The 27398-nt window shown below is 40.4% G+C and overlaps 1 protein-coding gene across 2 annotated transcripts in view; it reads right to left on the bottom strand.

Moving 5' to 3' along the window:
* CNTNAP5 (contactin associated protein family member 5) overlaps positions 1 to 27398 on the bottom strand; it is an 893955-nt gene that overhangs the window by 276080 nt on the left and 590477 nt on the right. For both annotated transcript variants that reach the window (XM_057745525.1, XM_057745526.1), the window contains exon 13: positions 12203 to 12403. In XM_057745525.1, the coding sequence (XP_057601508.1) occupies positions 12203 to 12403 (201 nt within the window). The remainder of the gene's footprint in view (positions 1 to 12202; positions 12404 to 27398) is intronic.

The raw sequence follows: 27398 nt of genomic DNA, 5'->3' as shown, positions 1-27398 counted from the left end.
CCTTCCCACCTCACGAAGCAGCTTTCTTCTCATAAGAGACTCTGCGACAGGCTTAGCCAAATGCACTTGTTTTACCATGGGACCGCTGACATAATATGGATGCTAGCGATACTTATATTAATTGAGGAGGAATTTTCTATTCTTTCAACTACTACACACTAAATGTTTGCTGGGTACCTATTCCTGGCTTTCTGGGGATAGAGAGGTAAATGAAACAAAGAAGTTCTCTTTTTCATGAAGTCCGCATTCTATTGACAGAGGTAGACTGTAAACAAACAAATAGGAAGAAAATATCAGGGAGCTAAAAACCTCTATGCAAAATACGAAAATAAGATGAAATGAAAGGAGTGATGGGGTGGATACTTTAGTGTTTGTCAATTTTAAGTTGGTGATAATGGGCCATGACTTGGAGCGATGGGATAGGGAGGGTTGGAGCGAGTCGTGGGAGGGAGGAGATATGGGGATATATGTATAAATACAGAGGATTCACTTTGTTGTACAGCAAAAACTGGCACAACAGTGTAAAGCAATTATAAAAAGCTTTAAAATGTGGGCAAAAAATTTTAAGTTGAGAGGGAAGAGGATTGAAGGTTCTGAATACTGAAAACAGCTAGTACATCACTACTTACTAAGAGGTGGTGGGGGCAACTTGGCAAGAAACCGAATAAAAGCAAATAGTGTGAAGGGGGCAGGTGGGTGAATAAGGGTTGGGGAAGGGTCTAGGTGAGCAGAGCTCTGTTAGCCACAGTGAGGAGTCTGGGGTCTAGCTCAAGGGCACTGGGAAGGGTTTGAAGCCAGGTTATAAAATCTTACTTTGGAAAGGTTGTTCCCCTGCTTGTTGCATGAGATCCAAACTAGGAAAGTGGGTCCGGGATGGGGAGGAGGGGAAGCAAGAATCAGATGAGCATGTTCAGTCTGGAGATGATGAGAGTTTAAATTCAGGGGTTGGCAGTGGAATCAGAGAGCAGAGGCTGGAGGAACGTCAGCTGTAATAGACAATTCTGAGTATTTACTGGGGTACTGAAGAGGGAATGGAGATGGTGAGAAGGGATGAGTCCTAGGTTGTGACCTTAAGAAACTAGATAGATAACGGTACTATTTATTAAACTGAGAAAGATAGATGAGTGGATCTGAGCAGTTGGCAGAGGAGGGGCACATAGATGTACCTTTAACACTCTCAACAGTGCTCTTGGGTAGGTCAATACCACATGTCCTATAAGGGAAATGTAGCTTAGAAACATAAGGATGTCCACAAGCCAACATGAGGCAAATCCCCCAGTTGAGCTCTTTTACCAGATGTCTCGTGGGAATCTGAGACCCTCTCCCAGTAGCCAGGGGAACTAATACACCCCTTGCTCTTTGGAAAATGGGATAAGACATTTGCTGAAACAACAGTAATATCCTGAATGTCTATGCAAGTTCCCAGCATCTGCTCATTACAATTTATAGATAAGGACACTGAGGCTTAGAAAACCTATGTAACTTGCTCAAGATCTCCCAGCTAATGAGAAAAAGTGAAATTGAAGACCAGGTTTTATGACTCCAAAATGTATGCTCTTTTTGTGTTGCTGCCACTGTACTGACTCTTCAGATTAGAAAATAGAGTTCTTCCCATAGGCACCTTTGCGGTAAAATAAAGTGAATGTGCCCTTTCATAAAATGGTCCGAATGTTGACCAGATGCTTGGGTCATCCACATTGATTATTTAAGTAATTAATGGTCTGAACAGAAATTCATTCGCAGCCAGGCTCAGATCACATCTTGAACTAATGTGGGGCAGTTTTTATTTTCCTTAGATACACCCACATCTCTAGTTCCATTAAGGTGTATGTCCTCTTTGTAAAATCCACCCACCTCTAATTTTGACTTTATGTCCCCAGTGAAATACCAAGAGTGAATTATTAGAACATTAGGAAAGGTGGCTTTCACGCACAGTAAAATGCACTGACATGACTCATGTGATGGTCTTTGTATATTTCTTAAGACCTGTGGCAAACTCTTATAAACCCATTTTATCTGTATTACTTTAGGGGAGACAAAAGTTCCAAAGAGCGAAAAATGGAGAATCACACACATTTCCAGGCTGAATTAGAACTGACTAATCAATAGCTGGAGAGACATCAGAGTGAAAGCACCTACACTGAGTTGGAAAGCCGCAGGTCTGACTCCTGATTCTGCCATGCATTTGCTATATTTCATTAAGTTAATTGACTATTCATCAAACTTCTGAAGAAGATATGGTAATTTCAAACATGTCTGTACACTCACCCCATTAATAGATGGAATCAAATTTACCTCCCTTTGAACAAAGACTAGCCTGAGTGACTGTGTTCTAATAATTAGAAAGCTGCAAAAGTAATACTGCTTGACTTCCAATGCCAGGGAATAAAATGCAATTTAGCTGTCACCTCACTTACTCTGTTTCTTGGGATGTTGGTCCCTGAAACCTACCCACCTTATTATGAGAAAGTCATGCCACCACATGGAAAGACCACATATCCAACTGAGGTCCCAGCCCACAGCCAGCACCAAATGAGTGAGTCCCAGCCCAGGTGACATGGAGGAGAGCAGAGAAGCTCCCATCCTGCTGAACTCTGCCCCAGATGCAGACTTATGGGCAAAGTGATTGGGAGAAGATATTTGCAAATGATGAGACCAACAAGAGATTAATTTCCAAAATATACAAACAGCTCATACAACTGAATATCAAAAAGAAAAACAACCTAATCAAAAAATAGGCAGAAGGTCTAAACAGACATTTCTCCAGGGAAGACAAAAAAAATGGCCAACAGGCACAAGAAAAAAGTGCTCAATATCACTGATTATTAGAAAAATGCAAATCAGAACTACAATGAGGTATCACCTCAAACCAGTCAGGATGGTCATCATCAGAAAGTCTAAAAATAATAAATGCTGGAGAGGTTGTGGAGAAAAGGGAACTATGACTACATTGTAGGTGTGAATGTAAATTAGTACAGCCACTATGGAGAACAGTATGGATGTTCCTTAAAAAACTAAAAATAGAACTACCATATGATCCAGCAATCCCACTCCTGGGCATATATCCAGAGAAAACTATAATTTGAAAAGATAGATGCACCCCAATGTTTATAGCAGCACTATTTACAATAGCCAGGACATAGAAACAACCTAAATGTCCATCAATGATAAATGGATAAAGAAGATGTGGTACATATATACAATGGAATATTACTCAGCCATAGAAAAGAATGAAATAATGCCATTTGCAGCACCATGGATGGAACTAGAGATTATCATACCAAGTGAAGAAAGTCAGACAAAGACAAATATGATATTGGTTACATGTGGAATCTAAAATATGACACAAATGAACCTATCTACAAAACAGAAACAGACAGATATAAAAAACAGACTTATAGTTACCAAAGGGAAAGGAGGGGAGGGATAAATTAGGAGTTTGGGATTAACATATACATACTACTGTATATAAAAACAGATAATCAACAAGGATCTACTGTATAGCACAGGGAACTATACTTAATAGATATTTTGTAATAACGTATAAGGGAAATGATTCTGAAAATGAATATATATATATATACACATTTACGTATATATATTTATATTTATAACTGAATCACTTTGCTGTATACCTGAAAGTAACACGATATTGTAAATCCACTATCCTTCAATTTTTTAAAATTACTATTATTGTAAAACACTAAGTTTTATGGTGGTTTGTTATACAACAGTTGATAAGCAGAAGATGAACCTTTTCTGTGGATACCTGAATTTTTTTTTTTTTATTTTGCTTTCCTCTTTGAGACCGTCTATTTTTTCTGTGTCTTATTTTCTTTTGTGGAATCAGATGGAAGTGACAGTCAGAGATGTGTATTTGAAACAGGTCTCTAGCACTTAGTAGCCATAAGACCGTTCATGAACCACCTAACTTCTTAGAGCTTCCCTTTCCATCGATAAAAATGAAAATAATACAAACTTCATAAGACCATTGAGAGGATTAAATGAAATGACTTTCGAAATGCCTGGCATACAGAAGCAGCTCAGTAGCCAGGCGCCAATATCACTGGCAGCAGTGGTGATACAAAGAGTATGCATTACAGGAACCTCGAGTTTCTTTATAGATTCTTGCTGTACCTAGAGTAGTAACAGCTTTTGTTAAAGAGATTTCCAGTACTGCCCTGGTATTTTGTCTTCCCGATGCCGTGGCATATTTTTGTGTTTTTGATTATATTGTTCCTGTGCCAAAAGCTGTTTTTAATGGTATGGTAACAACCTGGTGTAGTGAAAAGACCGTGGACTTTGGAATCAGTTCTACCCACACGTTTTGTATGTGTGTGTGCTCGTGCGTGTGTTTGATTTGTTTCTATCATCCTTATTACAATCACGTGGGCAGAAACACCGTTTTTTGTTTGTTTGTTTTTTTCAGTTTCTTTTCCACTGGCCAGAAAAGTATGTGTCACATAATGGAAAACCAATAAATACTTCTTATATGAAAGAAAATGTAATTATCTGTTAATTGATCTTGTTTGGTACAAATACTGGGGACAAAAAAATGTTAGGTTTAGTAAACTCCAGAGGACCTTGAAGTGCTATTTCTTTTCTCTTAGTAATTTGACTTTTTTATATCACGGCCCCTTACTTAGATTTCTAAACCTAAGCATTAGTTTTGTACACATTGGAAGTTGAATACTACAGATGGACGTGAGGGTTTACACACCCAAGCGCATTTACAGGTCTATTTGGACATAAAAAGATTATATCATGAGCATATATACCATTACATAATATATATTATATAGCATATACAAAATAGTGTATAAATAATTTATATATATATTTATCATACATCACAGTGTGTGTATAGGTACAGTCTAAACTATATACCGTGTATGCTCACTAAAATATCACTAATTAAGGGAAAAGAGGAAATTTGAAATTTTACAATACTTTAAGACAAGTAGGATTTTATTGCTTTCAAAGTCACTGGCACGTAACTAGGTATAGCAATTGACTCCAGGTGGAAACCACTCATGGGGCTGCATAAATAAATTAATAGGAGCCCGTCTCTGGCAGGGAAGTGGGGGCTCTGAGGTGCTATCAGCACCCCCATCATTAGTTCTGCTGAGGAACTTAAACGATCCTCACAACAACTTGTTTGCATGACTGATTTTCTTGGCAAATGCTTTCTGTTCAGAACCAAAGTAAATTTGAGCTCAAGCTGTCCTATGGCTATTAGATTTCAAAGTAATGGGATCTGAATTTCCAATGATTTCATGCATATCAAGATTGACTTCTTACCTCTGCCTTAGTGAGCTCACAGATTTATTGGTAAGAGTATTCCCAAAAAGGCTTTCACTACACAGAGTGGTAAGTGCAAAAAGATACATACATCAGATGTACCCCAACTAGCAAATCCAGTGAGGGAATTCTAGGCACCATGGAGAAGATAGGAAGAGAAGGTGGGGGACAGGTAGAGCTCTCCATCCCCACTGCCTGCAGGGACCTGGGCACTCGGCTTCCCCAGGTGGCCTCCTTCCCATGCCCCTCTTATTCTTGTCTTCCTTCCAGGGGGGAATTGTGACTTATGGAGCAAATTGGCCATGTGATTAAAGCATCTTCCAGAATCCGGCCTCAATTTTTTTTTTCTGCCTTCTGTGTGTTCCTGGAACTGAGTTCTATTTCATAATTCTTTTTTAACTTTTTATTTTGATTTGGAGCAGAGTTGATTAACAGTGTTGTGTTAGTTTCAGGTGTACAGCAAAGTGATTCAGTTACACATATACATGTATCTATTCCCTTTCAAACTCCTCTCTCATTTAAACTGTTACACGACACTGAGCAGAGCTCCCTGTGTCACACAGTAGGTCACCACTGACGTGACCAACAAGGGATTCGTCTCCAAAATTTACAAACAGCTCATGTGGCTTAGTATCATCAAAGCAAACAACCGAATCAAAAAATGGGCAGAAGACCTAAATAGACATTTCACCAAAGAAGATATACAAATGGCCAAGAGGCACATGAAAAGATGTTCCACCTCACTAATTATTAGAGAAATGCAAATCAAAACGACATGGAGAGATCACCTTGCATCAACCAGAATGGCCACCATCAAAATAATCTATTTCATTTCATGTACTTATCACATGATCCCTTCTGGATCTGACCTCAGGATCTAGAAAAAAAAAAAAAATCCAATGGAGGTACTGGCCAGGAGAAAAGGCTTGGGAATAACCAGGGCAGCCCTTGTCCCTGGGAACACGTGGCTGCCTCCTCGTCCTGTGACAGGATGCTGCTGACCACTGCCAGGCTGAGTAATGCCATCTCAGAAGGTGCTCTGTAGGTATCACAAGGTCTCAGCTCTGCAGCAAGAGACTGCAACTACAAAGACACATGGGAATAAGGAGGATGCTTTTCCCATGGACCACGACAGCTTGGAATGCTGGTCCTTTGCTGAGTTTCTTGTATAAACATTCAGTTAAAGAGACAGATGACACATTTCATTGGCTGGCACTTATCAGTAGCTCTGGGGAAGAATATCTGAGGAAACTGTCAGAAAATGACGCATCACGGTTCAGTCACTAACTAAATGAAAAAGACATAGTGGCGAACCAGGCCTGACCTTATCCTGCCTGTCTTCCCTCTCTTTCTGCTTCTGTTGCCACTAGAATAACAGAGCCAGAGGAGAGAAGAGACAGAAGGAGGCAGAAGGAGACTATGGTGACCCTATTTGAGATCGACAGGGCCACGTGGAGGGGACTGTGGGCCAGAAACTGCAGCATGTGAGTGAGGGGACTGACAACCTGTGAAGACACCCAGGAGTTGGCCCCCTTCAAGCCCCCCTGACAATCACACAGCCTTAGCAGAGGTGGATCCGGCGGCTTGCCTCTCTCTCCATCTCCATTTTCTTACTAAATAAGGAAAATCATACAAGCACATGTGTTCCCTGATGACCCCAATTTTTTTAAACTTTTGCTTCTTTGCATTTTGCGCAATGTATCAGAAATCAATCGCATCCTTATTTCTTTTTATTTTTTCTTAATTTTTATTGGAGTATAGTTGATTTACCATGTGCTAGTTTCAGGTGTACAGCAACGTGAATCATTTACACATATACATCTGTCCATTTTTTTTTAGATTCTTGTCCCATATAGGCCATTACAGAGTATTGAGTAGATTTCCCTGTGCTAGACAGTAGGTCCTTATTATCCTTGCTTTGACCTCAGGCAGAGCTAGGTGCAAGAACCAGGTCTGCCCCTCCCCAGCTGTGTGGCACTGATCAAGCATTTTACCCTCTCTGAGCTTCTGTTTCCTGAAATGCCATATGGGGTAATGACCGTTACTGGGCAGAACTGTTGTTTCGTTTAGAGATCATGCCTGTACAGTGCCCCACAGACATCCTCAAACATAAGAAAGTCTTAGTCATTGGTGGCTATCTGAACAGTTATTTTTCTCTCCTCTTGCCTTCTTTGATTTCCTCCCTTTATTATCTGTTGTGTGTAATACAGGTGAGAATCTGTAGCATGAAGGCATCCTTCACATTCTCCTCTTATTGATGTGAGTCCATGGGAGCCACAATTTATACTATTTTATTGCTTCTACTAACCCTGGCTACCAGCAGTATCTCCCTCCAATAAACTATGGGAGTCGGACTCTACATTTTTTTTAATTAACAAAATAATATATTTATAGTTGTCTTTGATCCTCCTCTGTGTTTATCAGATTGCCAAAGTGGAAATAAGGTGATGATACCTATTGCTGGGAGATGGACACTCAAATCCCACAGTGATGCTCGGAGCATAAATTGGTATAACCTTGATACATTGCACATGTCAATATGGCAAAAGTCTTAAAAATATGCACATGTTTTGCCCTGGTAATGGCACCTCGAGGAATTTATCTTAAGGATATAATCAGTTTTATACACAGAGATCTATGTCCAAAAATGTTCTTGCAGTATGTGCAACAGTGAAAAAACTGGGTACAATCTAAAAGTCCAAAACAGATCTGTTAATTTTGTATATCCATTTGGTACATCCAAATAATGGAAGACTTCATTCTTAAAAAACACATGATATAAAGTCATATTTACTGATATGGAAAGATACTTGTATAGTGTGTGTGTGTGTGTGTGTGTGAGAGAGAGAGAGAGAGAGAGAGAGCGAGAGGGACGAATACAGTTAGTAAAACAGTTTCACAGGGAGGCTCTGGCTTCAGCAGATAAGGGAGACCCTTTCCCAGCTCTTCAAGAGAGCAGGTAGGTAAGGAGAAGATGGCCTCTAGCCCCTCCTCTTCTCTCTCTGGCCTTCCCCAGCAAGAAAGGGGTTTCCTTAATAATTCGGGAAATTAGGAAAACATCCCTGCAAGTGTGTGCCTGTTATGGACTGAATATTTCTGTCCCTTCAAAATTCATAAGTTGACATCCTAACCCCCAATGTGATGGTATAAAGAGACAGCACATTTGGAAGGTGATTAGGTCATGTGGGTACAGCCCTTGTGGATGGGATTAGTGCCCTTATAAAAGGGACCCCACAAAGCTCTGTCCCTCTCTTTCTGCCATTTGAGAAGACAGCAAAAAATAAGCTGTCTGCAACCTAGAAGTAGGTGCTCACCAGAACCCAACCATGCTGTCCCCCTGAACATGGACTCCCAGCCTCCAGAACTGTGAGAAATCAACTTCAGATTTCGGTTTTTGGAAAGCTGGCCAGTCTGTGGTATTTTGTTATGGCAGCCCAGCTAGGACAGTGCCCTCAGCATTTGCTGTCAGATTTCTGTGTCTACAGTGATGCACATAACTGTCTCTGCCTGCTTCGTGAGGTGAGCACACCTAAGTCAGGGCTCTGTCCTTGCACTGAGGGGTGTAAGGCTGGGGCTGCATCTCTATGGGACTGTCTGTCTACATCCCTACATCACACACAAGCAGTGCCTGGTTGGCATGTGGAGGCCAAGGGACAAGGAGATTCCTCTTGGCCTCTGGTCTACACTGTGTTCTCCAAGCCAGCTCACCAGAAGCAAGTAGATACTGTCTGTGCATATCCTCCTTGCTCTAAATCATTTGATTCATAACCCATGGTAGAAAAGATGATTAATGAGGCCCCTCAAACCACAACATAGATAGATAATATGTTTCCACTGTGTTTTTGTAAATATTCCAAAGGGAAAATGTCTTAAGGATACAACACTGCCCTTCTCTAGGTGGTGACGGTATCAGCACACATTCATTATAATTATTATAGTTGATACCGTTAAATAGAACTCAAATGTTGCTTGGAGTATGTTTGCCATTGCAGAGCAAATTTGGGACCTTCCCTGCTGGGTTGGAAACTGTAAAAAGGAAAGAAGTAAGACACTGTTGTTTGATGAACACCTAATACATTCCAGACACAGTGCAACGAACACAGAGTAAATGTTTCCTTCAGTCCTTTTTTCAGCCTTACTTGTTCAGTACTTTCATGTAAATTTTTAGGGTGGTAAAAGTGAAATTGTGAAAATTTAGCGAATTTTTCAAGGTTGTATAACCTTGGAAGACAGAATCAAGACATTACTCTCCATAAGGCCTGTTCCCCAATCCATGTCCTCACACCCGAATGTGTTCAGGGAATTTATGACAGTTGAGTTAGAAAAAAAATATGTACTATTCACAATAGCCAAGACAAAGAAGCAAACTAAATGTTCATTGACAGAGGAATAGATAAAGATGTGGTACATATATACAACGGAATACTACTCAGCCATAAAGAAGAATGAAATAATGCCATTTGCAGCAACATGGCTGGACCTAAAGATTATCATACTAAATGAAGTAAGTCAGACAGAGAAAGACAAATATGATATGATACCACTTATATGTGGAATCTGAAAAAAAAACGATGCAAATGAAACTTATTTACAAAACAGAAATAGACCCAAAGACAGAAAACAAATTATGGTTACCAAAGGGGAGGGATAAATTGAGAGTTTACAATAGACAGATAGACACTACTATAATATAAAATAACCAACAAGGACCTACAGTATAGCACAAGGAACTATACTCAATATTTTGTAATAACCTATAAGGGAAAACAATATATTATATATATATATATAACAATATATTATATATATATATATCTTTTTCACAATCACTGTACTTTATACCCGAAATTAACACAAGCTTGTAAATCAACTGTACTTCAATTAAAAAAAAAAAAAAAAAAGCACATACAAAGGCAACAAAAAAGCCAAACTGATATCACAGGATGTTTACACGAAAGGCAATCCCATAGTCAGAATGAACACAATCCTATTTGTCCTAAAATTCCACCAAAACCAATCCTTAGGAAACTAGAAGCAGCACAATGAGAAGAGGGTAGGATGGTTTTCTAAACACAGAGTCTCTGCAAAGAGTACCGAGTCACAAGTGCAGGCTTAATAGCCAGGAGCGAGGGAAATCTGAACACAAGCAAACAGTGACGCTTTGAGGATGCTGGGAAAGGCAGCCCCAAGCAGGGCATCTGATCTAATTGGCCTTGTGAGCATGGCTGAGCCCGAGGAGAGCACAGTAATTGATTTCCACAATGATGATCCCAAGTCATCAGGAAAAGGTTACATTTTATGTTCAGAATTCTCTGTTTAAGAAGGCAAGGAAGCGTGTAATCCATTTGAGAAAGACTTTCGTTTCAAATAGTTAAAAATTCTTTAAAAATAGTTTGGGTGCTTAAAGGGGTAAGGGACACTTATCTGGAAAATTCACTTATGTGGAACAATACCATCCCTAAAGATTCTAGATCAGTGAGGCAGCAGGTGGGTTGTATTTAGTCAGGTTTCTAGCGCTGCTGCTTGACATTGCATTGTTTAATTTCCTCAAGCCTGTCAAAATCCCTCACTTTCAAGGATCACTATTTCCTTGAGATGAAAGATTCTGACACCCTTTCTTGGATATTCCACAGCCCTGTGGTAGTCAGCCTTTTTTTTTTTTTTTTTAATTCTGCCATAAATGATGCACTGATATCCACAAAAATGACTGACCCTCAGGGCATTGCGTCAACTTTGACAAAGCCCCCCTGACATTTTGCAAACACTTTTGGGTTTGGTAATTAATCCTAGAAGGTTTTTTTGCAACCCTTTATCAATCATTCACACTAAAAAATAACCATAGGAGAACAATAAATATAATAAGTTAAACATATTTTTTTCTAAAAGCAAACTTTATTTTTAAAAGAGTCATTTCCAGAAAGAGTAAAACAAATACCGTATGCTAATGCACATATATGGAATCTAGAAGAATGGTACTGATGAACCTAGTGGCAGGGCAGGAATAGAGAGGCAGACGTAGAGAATGGACTTGAGAACACCGGTTGGGGGGGTGTGGGGAGGGGAAGCTTGGACATAGTGAGAGAGCAGTGTTGACACATACACACTGCCAGGTGTGAAGTGGATGGCTGGTGGGAAGCTGCTGCAGAGCATAGGGAGATCAACTTGATGCTCTGTGAGGACCTGGAGGGGTGGGATGGGGTCTGGGGAGGAGGAGATATGGGGATGTGTGTGTTCATATGGCTCATTCACTTTGCTGTACAGCAGAAACCAGCACAATAGTGTGAAGCAATTATACTCCAATAAAGATAAAAAAATAAAAAAAACTTAAAATAAAAAAGAGGCATTTCCATGAAGGCCTGCACTTTTCAGGTGACGTGAGTACTCCACACACACAGGACTGCACCCACCTGCTCTGCTGGCCTCCTTGCCTGATAAAGCTGCATTGTGCAGCCTGTGCCCCAGACACAACTCACTGCTCTTTGGTGAATGTGCTGGGATCTTCGGTGCTTTCTCATCTGCCAGAAATACCACGTCCACCATCACACTTTCCATGTGCAACTCAAATGCTCTCCTTGAGTGCCACTGTTCTCAAGAAACTTTCCATCCTCGCCACAACTGCAAGATGGGTGTTGGCACTGTCCCATTTTTGAAGATGAGAAGAAAACCTTGCGAGGCTAACAGAACCCCCTCAAGGTCACACCCTGGGTATCAGAGCAAGGACTAGTCCATCAGGAGTCTCTCCCAGTGGTGCTTCTCTCACTGCACAGGGAACCACTGTAGCTGCAGCCCCCTTGTTGGCAAACACCCCTCTCCCATGTATTCTAGGGTTGCAGGCCCATCTGCAGCACTGTGGTCACCCTGCATGAGCCTCGCAAAGGGCACACGCAGGGGTGGTTCTTACCTGGTGTGTTGAGCAGGCGGGACCTCTTGCAGTGGTAGGCCACCTCCTGCTCACAGTGCTCCGAGCCGTCAATCACAGCTTCCAGCTGCTCCAGGCTACCTCCGTAGTCCAAGGTCATGGAGTAGGGCTTCTCAGGGTTGGCACCTCGCACATGGGTGAGCTCCATGTTGTCGTGCTGCACCAAAGTCCAGATCTTGTCCTCTGCCCAGAAAACACAACCAAGGAAGGTCAAGAAAGGATCATGCTTATAGACCTCCAAAAAGCTGGGAAAGGACTTGCCTGGTGGCGCAGTGGTTAAGAATCCACCTGCCAATGCAAGGGACACGGGTTCAAGCCCTGGTCCAGAAAGATCCCACATGCCACATGCCACAGAGCAACTAAGCCCGAGCGCCACAACTACTGAGCCTGCACTCTAGAGCCTGTGAGCCACAACTACTGAAGCCCACCCGCTCTAGGGCCCACATGCCACAACTACTGAGCCCATGTGCCACAACCACTGAAGCCCATGTACCTAGAGCCCATGCTCTGCAACAAGAGAAGCCACTGCAATGAGAAGCCCTCACACCTTAAGGAAGAGGAGCCCCTACTCATCACAACTAGAGAGAACCCACGTGCAGCAATGAAGACCCAACACAGCCAAAAATAAAATACAATAAATAAATAAATAAAAATAAATTAAAAAATTAAAAAAAAAGGAATAGGTCTTGAAGCTGCTTTTGAGGAAAAAAAAAAAAAAAAAAAAAAAAGGCTGGGGGAAAAGAAAAAAAAGACGATCTTCCAGACAGTGTGATGGGTGGTGGCTGGACATGCATCATTTTATGGCCACTGGAGCGCTCTACTCAGGCAAAGGATTTGATCAGAGAATTTTTGTTCCTCCTAGAGCTCCACCCAGAGTTAGTGTGGGGGTTAATTGTCTTAAGAGCTAAATCTGTGAAGCCCTTACTCCACAAGCTCTATGCTAAGTATTTAATGCCCATTATCTCATTTAAAATGGACATGATCTCTGCAAAGTCATGGAACAAGAAGAGCAAGAAACACAGACAACAGATAGAGCAAGAATAGAAGGAAATGAATTCACCCGTTGTGGGATGGACAATATGGATGGGGAAGAACTTTAGAAGTTGAGAAATTAGATACCTCACAACTAGAAATAGAATATAACTAAATATCCTCAAAGATAACTATCATGGCGATCACATACACACAAAAGCAAATCACTGACACGTAATCAGATCCACACACTATAGGTAATTAAATGAACAAAAATAAAATGTTAAACATCGACAAATTAAATACATAAATAAAATAAAATAAAATAAAATTGACATTATGTAAATCAGAAAGGAGTCGATCCTGACACATCAAAAATGAGGGAAAAGTGAATGAGGAAAATTGAGCAGGTTTCCTAAGACTACAGTCAGTTAATGTCTAAGGGAGAATTGGAAGCAGGATGTCTGACTCCAAAGCCCCTATTGCCAGACATTGACACACACACCTCCTCACAAGAGAAACACTAGCATAGATCATTGTCTCCAAGAACCATAAGTATCACATTGAAAATAAAACCTATACACAGAAAGTATCTGTGAAATACACAACATAACAAGGATGAGATTGTGTAATACACACTATACACGCAAGGCACTTAACTGCAATTCGTTATTATTTATTTGCCACGCTACTTCTACTTGCCAAGAATATTTTAAGAGGTTTACATTAAAATAACACGCAGAGATGAGGCCCTGTAGGTCAGGGATGGAAAATATGTATTATCTACTAAGGTAAGAATAGAAGGCAAAGAGAGGAGAAGAATTTTCACTTTAGAACCTGAGAGATCTGTACTTGAAAACTATTCTACTAACAACAAGCTTGGACAAATCAATTCACTTTTCTAGGGCTCAGTTTTATCATCAGTTTAAAAAAAAAAAAAGTTGTGAAGTCGTAAAGCATGATCTTGGATTCATCAGACATTCTGGAATAATAAACTGAAACATTTACGGCAATTGGACATAGAATTGAATTCTGAACATGCTCACAAATAAAGTGAAAGAGGAAATAGGAAGACTTGAAAAGCTTTTGTCATCTGAGAATCTTGCCCACATAATAACATCATTACTCTTCATAGATGCTCAGAGCTGAAAAAGAATCTTGCCCAGACATCATGTGGTTTCCTCCCTCTCTCACGCATTTAGCTTTACAAATGAGGAAACCAAGGTCTAGGAAGTAAAGGAAGGACCCAAGGCATATCTGTTAAAGAATGATGAGTACATATACTGCCAGTAACCACTACTTCTAACTAGTATTACTTAGAAACAGGATTGTGGTTGTTAGCCATGAAAAGGAAAAGGAGAAGGAGAAGGAGAAAGAGAGGGAGTGGGAGAGAGGGAGAGGGAGGAGAAGAAGAAGGAGAAGGAGAAGAAGAAACAACTGGCAATCATAACCCCCAGTTTTAATACTTTGTGTACCCTACTTCTGTAAATGACTTGGGATAAATACCAAAGCGCTGCACTTCAGTTTCAATACATTTGAAAAAGGAGGAAGAGAAAGTTTGCTCTCAATTATCTCTAAAGTATTTCCCAAATCCTAAAATAGGAAATACTTCTTGCAGCATAAAATTGAACTCTGCTCAAACATTCTGATTCATTAACACTGTTTCCTAAAACCAGCCCACTGATAACCCACATCTCCAGTGTTTAATTGAGACAGAATGACATTTTCTATGGAGTCTAAAAAAATCAGAATGAAGGTTATTGGATTTTGATTTTGAGAGCAAAAATAAAACATGATTCATATTGGTAAAAATAATAATGTTACACAAATAACGAACCGGAAACTAGAAAAAAAGTTGGTGCCAACATGGACAAATGCTGATAAAATAACCCAAAAAAGTAATTGTTCAATAACGCAATACTGTAGAGGGAGAAATAAAAACTGCCAATTTTTAAATGTCCATGGTACTTAGAAGAAATGGAAATCTAGCCTCTAATAATAGATGCTATGTTACTGTTCCACACTAGGACATTTTACATACCTTACCTCCAGCACTCATAATAATCGCGGCAGATGTCAATATAAATACAGATACTAAACATAGAGATAGATATAAATATAGATATAAGAAAGGGAAAGTAAACTTGTCCCCAGTCTCAATGTGTCCAATCTGTCTCATTCCAAAAGTGGTCCACATAGCATCACTACATCATACAAATTCGGATTTCCTTTCAAATGTACGCTGATTTTCATATTTATGTATCCACGCATTGTTCATACATTCATTAATCAATTTGCTTATTCATTCACTCATTAGCTCATTTTTCCAAAATCATATTGTATCTTTGGCAAGATGGAAAAGGAAGCCATGCCACAGAGACAATCTTTTATCCTAAAGCCACAAATCATATATACACAATGGAATATTACTCAGCCATAAAAAGGAACAAAATTGAGTCATTTGTAGTGAGGTGGATGGACCTAAACTCTGTCATACAGACTGAAGTAAGCCAGAAAAAGAAAAACAAATACCGTATGCTAATGCATATATATGGAATCTAGAAAAAAAGGTATTGATGAACCTAGTGGCAGGACAGGAATAGAGATGCAGACGTAGAGAATGGACTTGAGGACATGGGGGGAGAAGGGGAAGCTGGGACGTGGTGGAAGAATAGCATTAACATATACGCACTACCAAATGCAAAATAGATAGCTCGTGGGAAGCTGCTACAGAGCACAGGGAGATGCTTTGTGAAGACCTAAAGGAGTGGGGTAGGGAGGGTGGGAGGGAAGCTCAAGAGGGAGGGGATATGGGGCTATATGTATACATATAGGTGATTCACTTTGTTGTACAGCAGAAACGAACACAATACTGTAAAGCAATTATACTACAAAAAAGATGAAAAAAAGAAAAGCCACAAATATTGTGAACCACACCTTCTGGCCCTGAGACAGAACTGGTTTTAACAGTTCAACTATTGGCACTTTTTAATATATGCAATACACAGAAGATATAAAGGAACAACTAAGAGCTCCAAAGGTCCCCACAATTCACTTAACAGACATCACAAGCACAGTCTGAGTGACAGGAAGAGAGGCGGTTACTCGAAACCTAGGGCCTCTTTTCTAGCTTTCATTTCAAAGATGTCCTTTGTCCTCTCATTATTTTTCTCATGGGAGATAGAAACACAAAGACTAAAAACAAGAAGACACTTGGATGTTATTTTTTCTCACTTTCTATTCCCCTGCCCCCCACTTCATGGATAGCAGCACAGATTAAGTAAGCCCTCAATCCTGACAAAACATGAAAGGTCAGGGGTCAAGGCCACTCAGGAGAGCCAGCTTTGATGGCTGCTATTTGTGATACTTGGAATAGGATAGGGAGAGCGGTCTTAGCTAGGGAAGGTCTAGGTGAAGGATTTTCACACAAGTAAAATTCATTTTGAATAGTCTTTTAGATAGACGGAGGGAGATCCATTCATGGACCTATAAACTCTTTAAATAAAATTGGACCCATGAGCTAAATGTTCAAGTTGGTAAATTTGCTCAGTGGGCAGTGGAGATTCGTAGACACAGCATGAGTTCTGGAGTCGGAAGATGTGGATTTGTGTTCCAGCTCTACACCTCCTGGTTAAGCATCCTTGGTCAAATGATTACTTCTCTAAAGTTCAGTTTCCTCATCAGTAACACTTAAAAAGGCAGCAATGATGCCAACTGTAGAGGATGATTGTAAAAATTAAGTGAAGGGATTAGTGCGAGAAGCTTTGTTATTAACTAAATAACTAAGCATTCAACAAAAATCTGTGTGTACCTCTTAGATAAAGGTATATAACATCTCCAACTCAAGAAGCTCACAGATATCAGATGCTGATATGAACAACAGCTTCAAAAAGAAGCAGCCATGACTGGTCTCTTGTTGTGCTCGCAACAGTTTGTATTAACAGGGTTCTTTCCCAGACCAGAGAGTAAGACCCACAAACACCTAAAGGGGAGACACACTGAGCCTGGCCCTCCCTCTGCAGATCCATGGGGAAAACACGCCAGATTCAAAAGACCAAGAACAGGAAATGATTCCCTCTGTCAGTTCTGTGAACCCGGACTCCCCCCACAAGGAAACCAGCAGAGGTTTCAGTTTCATGCAGAGACTGAAGGGTAAATCGTCTAAATGCTATGACTGGCAAAGGATCATAAAATCCTCCAGGCTCCAAACACCATCCTTGGCTGCTCTGCCTCCCATACCAACCCTCCACCACAGGACATCCACCCTAGGTTCTAGTCTCTAGAGATGTATCTTGGGCTTCAAGGTACCACAAGATACCCTGGCATTAGAAACTAGTCCATCTGATGTGCATCTGTGTTCTGCTTCAGCAGTAAGACTGGGCAAGTTACATACATCTCTGAAGTTTTCTCATTAGTAAATGGGATATTTATTTTAATCTTTTCATCCATGATGATATTCTAATGATTTGGTGTCATGTTTTACATGGACACATAACTGGATGTCTGGCATGCAAAAGAGTCAAGAATCTTTACATTCGAACTTTTCTATGACATTAAAATGAGGACTGGGACTTCATTCCTTAGAGAGTTGGGGGTAGGAACCTCATTTGGCGAATGAGGTTAGCTAGTGGTCTGGACTGCAGTTTCTTGTAATATAGCTGATGCTTTATATAATAAATGATTACCATCTTGTTCAATTATCTTTTCACTATGAAATAGAGTCATGTGCCTCTATATTTATTTTCATTCCTCACATTTCCACAAATGTCTAAAAGAGAATTTGTCATTTAGTCCTCATAGACCCAGAAACCTAGAAAATCATTGCCCTTGATACCACAGTTTGCTACCCAGTTCATTTTCGATTATTTCTTCTACTGTATTCAGTCCCATGATGAGAAACTGAGCCCCATCTTTCTAACCTGCTTAAAGGAATACACGTATTGAGTGAACCGAGACAAATTCTCTGCTTAAGAGAGGACTGCGTTTGAAGAGTTTTTGAACTGGCAGAAAACTATTCAATTCGTTAAGGATCTTAGTTAGTCTAAAATCAGTTATTATGCATTTAAAATATTTGGTTTTTTTCCAATAGATGATTTGCAAATAGTTTCTCTCATTGCTTAGATTGCTTTTTAATTTTGTTGACTATTTTTTTTTTTTGCTGTGCAGAAGCTTTTTAGTCTGATGTAGTGCCACTTGTTGATTTTTTTTTTTCTTTTGCTGCTTGTGCTTTTGTTGTTAGAGTCAAAAAAATCATTGCCAAGACCAATGTCAAAGGGACTTCTTCCTTATGCTTTCTTCTAGTTTTTTATGCTATAAGGCCCTCTGCTGCAGTCTTTAATCTTTTCCAAGTTAATTTTTGAGTGGTATAAGATAGGGGTCCAATTTCATTTTTCTGCATGTGGCTGTCCATTTTCCCCACACCTTTGTTGAAGAGACTGTCCTTTACTCATTGAGTATTCTTGGCTCCCTTGTCAAATATCAATTGATCATATACGTGAGGGTTTATTTCTGGGCTCTCTATTCTGTTTTACTGTCATATGTGGCTACTTGCATGCCAATACCATACTGTTTTAACTGCTATAGCTTTGGAAAAAATGGAGAAATGTTGTTGAAGTGTACAAACTTGTGTTTAGCAGATAAATAAGTTCTGCATATCGAATGCACAGCATAATGAGTATAGTCAACAGTACTTCAAAGTTGCTAAGAGACTAGATCTTAATCGTTCCCATCAGAAAGAAGAAAAGATAATTATGTGATATAATAGAGGTGTTAGCTAATGCCACCATGGCAATCACATTGCAATATATAAATGTATCAAATCAACACATTGCATGTCTTAAACTTACACAAAGTTATGTGGCAATTACATCTCATTAAAAAATAAAAAATAAAATATTTGCTTTTTTAAATAATTTTTATTTATTTGTTTATTTATTTATTTATTGGCTGTATTGGGTCTTCATTGCTGTGTGTGGGCTTTCTGTAGTTGCGGAGAGTGGGGGCTCCTCTTCACTGCAGTGCACAGGCGTCTCATTACGGTTGCTTCTCTTGTTGTGGAGCATGGGCTTTAGGTGCGTGGGCTTCAGTAGTTGTGGCTTGTGGGCTCTAGAGTGCAGGCTCAGTAGTTGTGGTGCACGGGCTTAGCTGCTCTGAAGCATGTGAAATCTTCCCAGACCAGGGAAGAACCCATTTCCCCTGCACTGGCAGGCAGATTCTTAACTACTGCGCTACCAGGGAGGCCCCAAATATTTGTTTTTTAAAAGCAGCATTCAGCCCAATGCACTTGCCTGAGTGTAAATGATGCCACAACCCAAATCCATACAAGCTATGATGCCATCAAACAGCACATATTATAAAGGTCCAAGGCTTCCTTTCAAATACAAGACAACAGGCTGTTATAAAGACGAGTAACACATTTCCCTTGTTGCTTTGTGAATTTAGCTTTCGAGTCTATCTCCTTACAATGATGAGATCTCCCAGGATGTGAAATGTATCATTCATTCTGTGCATACTCCCTGCCAGCCCCCAGGGTACATACACAGGAGGATGCTGCACTGCCAACTCCTTCAAAAGCTTACCATCATTTGGGGGAAAAAGTCATATATGTGAGAATGACAAATGTCTCATGTTGTTACAAGTACTCTTGAGATTACCAGTAAGTGGGAATGCCAAGAGGTCTGTTGGCAGTGGCACGGGGGCTGGCTATACACTGTTTTCCTTAAGAATGGACAGGTCAGCAGTGGTCTTTCATTTTTAGACTACAGCACTTCAGCTAGCACTGAGCACCTTGTAAGACCTCAGGAGATCTTCACCGAGAGACGACTAATCACCAGCATGTATTATGGAAGGGTCCACATGTAAAAGAACTTTCAAGTGAGAAGATGAAAACACACACTCAACAACATTAACAAGAGGAAAGCAAAAGAGGTTTCACAAAGTGTCAGCAGAGTAGTAATTGCAGGATGTCCTGGAATATTCTATATCCTTATCTCTGCTGTGAAATCTTTCCTGGAAATCCCCCTAGGAACCTTTGTCCTGGAGCTCAAGGTGATCTGCCTGGTTCCTCTTGCTCTCATTTCAAAAACTGTAAATTGTTTACATACAGAGAGACCATTTAACTCTCTTATTGTGGCTCTCATTCTATCTGATCGGTACTATTATTGTGATGATGATGATTATTATTAATAATAGCCATTAGAGGTGCTATAAGCTGTTCCATCTGTTACCATGGAGATCACCACTCAAAAGAAAGAACCAACAGAAGAGAAGTGGAAAAGGAGAGAGAGAGACAAGAAATAACTCTGATTAATAAAGCCTTATTTTACACACATATCTGTCTCTTTGCAGAGGCAGAAAAAAAAATCACAATTTTTCTCTCACAATGCTTGGAAGGAAAGGAAGTCTACAGATTGTCAATATCCAGCTTAATTGAACTTAAATCACTGTGGGGAGCTGCCTACAGTCCTTTGAAAAGTGTGCCAATTCACTTATACTCCTATTGTAATAAAGCAAGTCTATATTAAGGTCTCTGGGGTCACTTCTGGTATAGTTATCTATGTTGACAAAGTGAATTTTCTACGCCAAGGGTAAAGACAGCTTAAATAATCCTCAAAGCACTGTCTCTACCACTTATTTACCATCCATGCCATCTCTTGTCATTTTGCATTGAGAGTTATTTAATTTTTCATATGTTTGTCCCTCTCTCATTTCCCCATTTAAATCTTAGGCAATGACTGCTGAGTAACCATCAGCTTGGAAAGGACTTCTGTGGTTAGTGGAGGCAGATGTGAGGGAAGAAGCAAGGGCTTTGGCATCAACAAACCTGGCTGCCAGCTCTGCCACTGACCAGATTCTTGAACACGGCAGAGACAGGGAACCTCCCCAGCCTCAGTCTCCGCGTCTGTAAACTGGGTATAATCCACTGAGCAGTGATGTTGTGAGCACTGAATCAGATGCACAGAGCTAAGCTGAACAAAGAGGCTGGCTCAGGGTACCCGACTCCAATTCAGAGTTGAACTGCCGCAAGCCCTTCTGATGAACTCATTGGGGGGGGAGGGGAGGCATCATTTCATTGTGGGAAACAGTTCTGGGAACCTCTGCTGAGGGGGGCCGTTGAGACCACTTTCCCCTCAACCTTTACAGGGAAGGGAGACAAGAGGTGGAAAACAGTTTTCAACTTCTTTAAAAGGCTTCGTTATTCCCACAGGAGCTGTTTCCCCTCCCTGTGGATCAGCCCCACTGCCTAGGTGAGCATCCCCCTTGCCTGCTAAAACCACTGCAGACATGACTGCTTTTAGTGTCTGCGCTTCTGCTGCTGTTTGGGGGAGGGGACATCACTAGTTTAAGGATCTTGGTAGGGTCACAGTGCACTGTGTATTAGCTGGAAATAGGGGCGGGGCGGGGCGGGGCAGGGAGGAGCGGCAAGCGGTGGGGAGCCCCTTCCAGCAACAGCCGCTCCTCCACCGGCCCTCCTGGACCACATACCTTAGGACTTCCGGACAACACACTTGACCATGATTTATTCTACTACTTTGCTCGAGCCTTTACTTTTTATGTACCTTTTTGGGGGGTATTTTTCTTTTCCCTTGCTTCAAAATCAATGGCATGATCAAAGAGACCTGGCAAATCTGTTTTATGATCTTGGAGGGGGAGGGCATGGTCCTGAATAGATTTCATCTATTGATCACCGTACATTGCGTGGTACTTGTTTGTTTCTGCTTCACTGATCTATTCAAGGAACATTTATGAAAAGTCTAGTGTGTGCAGAGCACAATGTTATGGACTGAGTGGGTGGTAGAATGAAGGGTACCCGGCTGAATGCCACCCCAGACCTTGAACGCAAGGCATTCACAGCTGGTTCTCGGAAGGAAGCTCCCATGGAAACTGAAACCTTGGCAGCAGCAAATGTGGGGCTGAGGGGAGACTGTGCCTGCCTCCCAGGAAGGGCAAGGGGAGGAAGGGGGCTGCAAATCAAAGTCACCTGATGAGAAGAGGGAGAGGCTTTGGTTGCTGGGAGACATTTTTATGAGGCTTTAGGAGTGTCTTTGTAGCAGGCACTGTTTTGATGCATTCTGAAGAAAATGCTGGACACTCACAGACCTGAATTCAATCCCTCCATCTGTCAGTTACTAGCAGAGGGATGCTGCAACGCTCTCCAACTTCTCTGAACCTCTATTTTCTCAAAAAACAAATGAGAAATAAACTCTGTTTCACACTTTATCATGCAGGTTAAATGAGATAGACTCTAAGACAATATATAGAACCCAGTACCTGGACTACAAGTACACAATAAATAGCAATCCCCAGCCTTTCTTTAGAAGAGGTAAGGCGGCCAAGATGGAACTTGTAGAGTAGTGAGCTGACTGCAAAGGGCTTGCCTTGTCCTAAGAAGGGACGCCCAGCGCTTATGTCACCTCTCACTAGGACACCAAAGAAGACAAGCCTTCTGATATGGAAGAGTCTACTTACTCTGCTTCCATGGATCTTAGATTCTGGTTCTGGAGGTGATTGCCAAAATGAAAGCTCAAAGAGGAGCGTGGCATTATGTATCTTTCTTTCAGCTGACATCCCTGCTCTGGAGTTCATCACACTATCAATGTTATTGTCCAAGGGCCAGCATCATCTCCAGGGGGAAGCCTTTTCTAGCTCCACCAATACGCTGTGCATATCTCAGTCAAGTGCTATTATGCCAACTTGTTTACTCAGACCCCCTGCTAAACTGTAAGTTCTACAAGGGAAGAGGATGTCTCTTAAGTCTTTGCATGCCTAGCACCTGGCCTATAGTAGGTATTCACTTACCAATGAACTAAACCTTCAACAGACTACCAAGATTTTTACTGGCTTCAGTGGCAGCTCTTAAAATCAACAGGAAATTGACACACAATAGGAAACTATGTTTTGATATGTACTTGAAATTCTGCTGTCAGCCCAGAATATCTATTACAAATAGCAGAATATTGGGAAAAAGGTAAATATCTATCAATATCTGTCTGATTGGATACAGTGTAATTAATTGACACAGTAAAATACTATGTAGTCGGAGGGGGCGGGGGGTGAAGGGGAAATTGAGACAAGGCGAGAGAGTAGCACGGACATATATATACTACCAACTGTAAAATAGATAGTCAGTGGGAAGTTGTTGTATAACAAAGGGAGTCCAACTCCAGGATGGAAGATGCCTTAGAGGACTGGGGCGGGGAGGTTGGGGGGGGACTCGAGGGGGGGGGTCAAGGAAGGGAGGGAATACGGGGATATGTGTATAAAAACAGACGATTGAACTTGGTGTACCCCCAAAAAAATAAAATAAAATAAAAAATACTATGTAGTCACAATAAAGACCACATAAGACTTCCCTAAACTGATCTAGAATGATTTCTGGGAATCAAGGTGCAAAAGACTGTGCTACATGTTGTGCAAGAAAAAATGAGAGGGCTTCCCTTGCGGTGCAGTGGTTAAGAATCCACCTGCCAATACAGGGACACAGGTTTGAGCCCTGCTCTGGGAAGATCCCACATGCCACGGAGCAACTAAGCCTGTGCGTCACAATTACTGAACCCCGCACACCTAGAGCCCGTGCTCCTTAACAAGAGAAGCCACTGCAACGAGAAACCTGCGCACAGCAAGAAAGAGTAGCCCTAGCCATCCGCAACTAGAAAAAGCCCACACACACAGCAAGGAAGACCCAATGCAGCAAATAAATAAATAAACAAACAAATAAATATTTTTTTTTAAAAAAGGAGAAATAAGGATACAGATAGGAAGAATAAACTAAATGATTATTGAGAGGCGATGGGTAGGAACACAGTAAAGGCAATATGAATGAGAACAGGATATCCCCGGTGAACCATTGTAGATATATTTGACTTCTATAACATGAAAATATTTTATATATTTAAAATTTTAAATTAAATCAAAAGGATGAAAAAAGGCAAACTCTAAAATTATACATTAAACAGAAACAAAAAGTCCCCACTATATATTAAAGAGATAGAATAACCACAAAGGGGGAAAAAATTAATTCAAGTAACTTTTTAAATACCATATTCTGTCTAGCTATACATCCTGAGGATGTGTTCCAAGAACAAAAATTAAAATTCAAGTAAATCAAACTTTACCTTGCTATCAGTAGTGGTATTGCTGGTGTGATTCTGAAACTATTGGTGTGTGTTATGGGATGGAATAAATTAGTAAATATATTGATGTTGTTGGGATAATTTCTCAATGTGAGAGAAGAGGAATATATATGAAAGACAGAGTGATGAGAAAAGATCTAATGGTGCTGGATTTGCATTAAAGATAAATGCATAAACTCATAATATAAACGCACACATACTTTCTAGCTCTGTCTGAAAAAAAGGCTGGGGAGAGATAAGCAAGCCTAACACCTATACCTTAACTTTCAAATATGATTTGCTACAAAAGGGAGCTAGACTTCTTTTGGAAAATAGCTGAGTCTGGGTCTAGGTAGAGAAAGTTCAAGGTAATGTCTTGGAACATCTTCTGCTAGAAAGAATATAAGTGCTCCAAGATTAATGGGGTCATGCAAGAAAGACATTGGAACGGAATTAAAGGGACCATTACGAGCTGTATGTGGGATAATCTGGACATCAATAAATATAATAATGATAGTAACAACATTTTAAAGTGAAGCCTCTACTGTATACAAGGGGAAACAGAGGCAGGGTGAGAATTAAAAAGCTCTGTAGACAAAAACAGATATAAATGTACAAAGGATAGTAGAATTAGAAAAAAAATGACATTTTACAAATTCCAGTGCCATGACTAATACGGGTCAGGATCATTAAGACATGGGGAGGAAATGCTGGAGAATGGGATATTCACATAGTGTCTGAATAGAACTCCACAGATAACTAAGTGATTATAAATCGCCGTCACCACGCAGAGATCTGGTGGAGTTGCTTTAATAAAATGATGGAACAGAGCATCCCAATCATGGCACAAGCTGAATTGTGTGCCTTGTGTTGGGAGACACCCTCCATGAGGTTTTCTGCCACAGTATTCTAACAATGAAGAAATAATCAGGAAAAACCAAAATGTGGAACATTGTACTTTTCCTCAAATTTATTTTTTATGGAAGTATACTTTGATGTACAATGTTGTGTTAGTTTCTGCTGTACAGCAAAGTGATCATATATACATATATACCATTTTTCATATTCTTTTCCATTATGGTTTATCACAGGGTATTGAATATAATTCCCTGTGCTGTACAGTAGGACCTTGTTGTGTATCCATCCTATGTATGAGTTTGCATCTGCTAATCCCAAACTCCCAATCCACCCCTCCCTCACCCTGCTCCCCAGTGGAACATTTTACTTAACCACTGGCTTATACTCTTCAAAAACTTAATGTCTGTCATGAAAAGCAAACAAAACAAGATGGGTTAGGGAATGGGGCCTTCTAGTTAAAAGAGACTAAAGGGACAGAATGATTAAATCCCACATATAGACACTACTTGAGATCCAAATAAAAATAGAAAAACAGACACTGCTATACAAGACACTGTAGGGACAAGATGTATTATATGTTGGATAGCAATCACTGAAGTGATGTTTCTTTTCTTATTATGGATTTAGTTTTGTGCTTATATAGCATAGTATCTACTGTTGTGAGTTACAAGTGAAGTCTTCACATTTAAATTATCACACATATTCTTACCTATCATTTTTTATTAACTTGGTATTTAACTTTGGGGCTTAGTATATAATTTTAAAATTCTGCATTAAAATATTTAGTGTAACTGGGGCGGGAGGGTGGGGGGGACTTGAGGGGGGGGAGTCAAGGAAGGGAGGGAATACGGGGATATGTGTATAAAAACAGATGATTGAACTTGGTGTACCTCCAAAAAAATAAAATTAAAAAAAAATTATCACTATGTTTATAACTTGCTTTCAAATAGTTCAGAAAAAGAAAAAAAAACACTTTATGAGAAAGAAGGAAGGAAAGGAGAGAGGGTTGGGGGGACGAGAGTAGCACAAATGTGTGGGAAAAGGTCAAAATGTTAAGATTTGGAGAGTTTAGGTGAAAAGTCTATTGATGTTCAATTTAGTATTTTCAACTTTTCTGTAGGTTTGGACTTTTCAGAATAAAAACTTTGGGGAAAATAAGATAATGCTTGACACAGTGCTTCACATGCAGTAAAGGCGCAAAACTATACTACTCTGCCCCAGCAAACCCATGTGCAAGTGTTCTTACAAACACACACACACACACACCTCTAAGAACCAATGTACCAAATAATTATCCAAAAGCAAAAACTATTATCAAATTCAACCTTTCACACCATGGTAGCCCATCCATTTTCGAGTGTAAATATTTTTTATTTGCAGGGGTGCCTTCTGAGCACCAGGAGTTATACATTTCTAAAAGTTATTAGTTATGATTTTCATCATTGTATCCCCAGAAACACCAATAAACCAGTGTCAAAGTCTCTGGAAATAGTGATGAAAATAACTAATAAAAGCTAGCACACATTGGGTATACAATGCCAGAAACTATTTTTCTTATGGTTTACAATGATTAACCCATGTAAACCTCACAACAACCTCATATATAGGTTCTATTTTTAATGACAAAAGAGGAAGCTAAGGGACAAGCAGGCCAAGTAACTCCCTAGATCACCTACCTTAACAAAACTAGGAAGTGTCAGTGCTGGGATGCAAACCAAGCCCAAGCTCTTACCACCGATGCTGGGTTGGGTAGATGTTTGTTGATTACGTGGATTCAAGGGGGAATGTTGAGAAAGGTGATGGGCAAAGGAGGGTCATAGGAGAAAAGAATGAGGGCTCGGTCTAAAGAAGCAACTGAGGAAATGACATTCCAGAAGAACAAAACCGATACAAAGCATGAGAGCTGGACAGACACACACAGGTGGCATGGAAAAGCCCACATGGAAACTGTCCGCACGGACAGTCTAACCAGCCAGTGCCTCTCACCAGCTTCCCTTTATAAGCACATACAAATAGAACCGAGTCAAACTCCTGTGCAGGCAGCAGGCACGGCTGATTGGGGCTCCCGAGCTTGAGTTCACTTGCCATGAAGCTTCACAAAGAATAAAGGCTCCCAGGGACTTCCCTCGTGGTCCAGTGGTGAAGAGTCTGCCTTCCAATGCAGGGAATGAGGGTTCCATCCCTGGTCAGGAAACTAAGATCCCACATGCCTCAGAGCAACTAAGCCCATGAGCCAC

Source organism: Hippopotamus amphibius, chromosome 8 (assembly GCF_030028045.1).
Source record: "Hippopotamus amphibius kiboko isolate mHipAmp2 chromosome 8, mHipAmp2.hap2, whole genome shotgun sequence".
NCBI classification, from domain to species: domain Eukaryota; kingdom Metazoa; phylum Chordata; class Mammalia; order Artiodactyla; family Hippopotamidae; genus Hippopotamus; species Hippopotamus amphibius.
The sequence above is the reverse complement of the archived record's forward strand: the minus strand, read 5'-3'. Positions and strand labels throughout refer to the sequence as shown.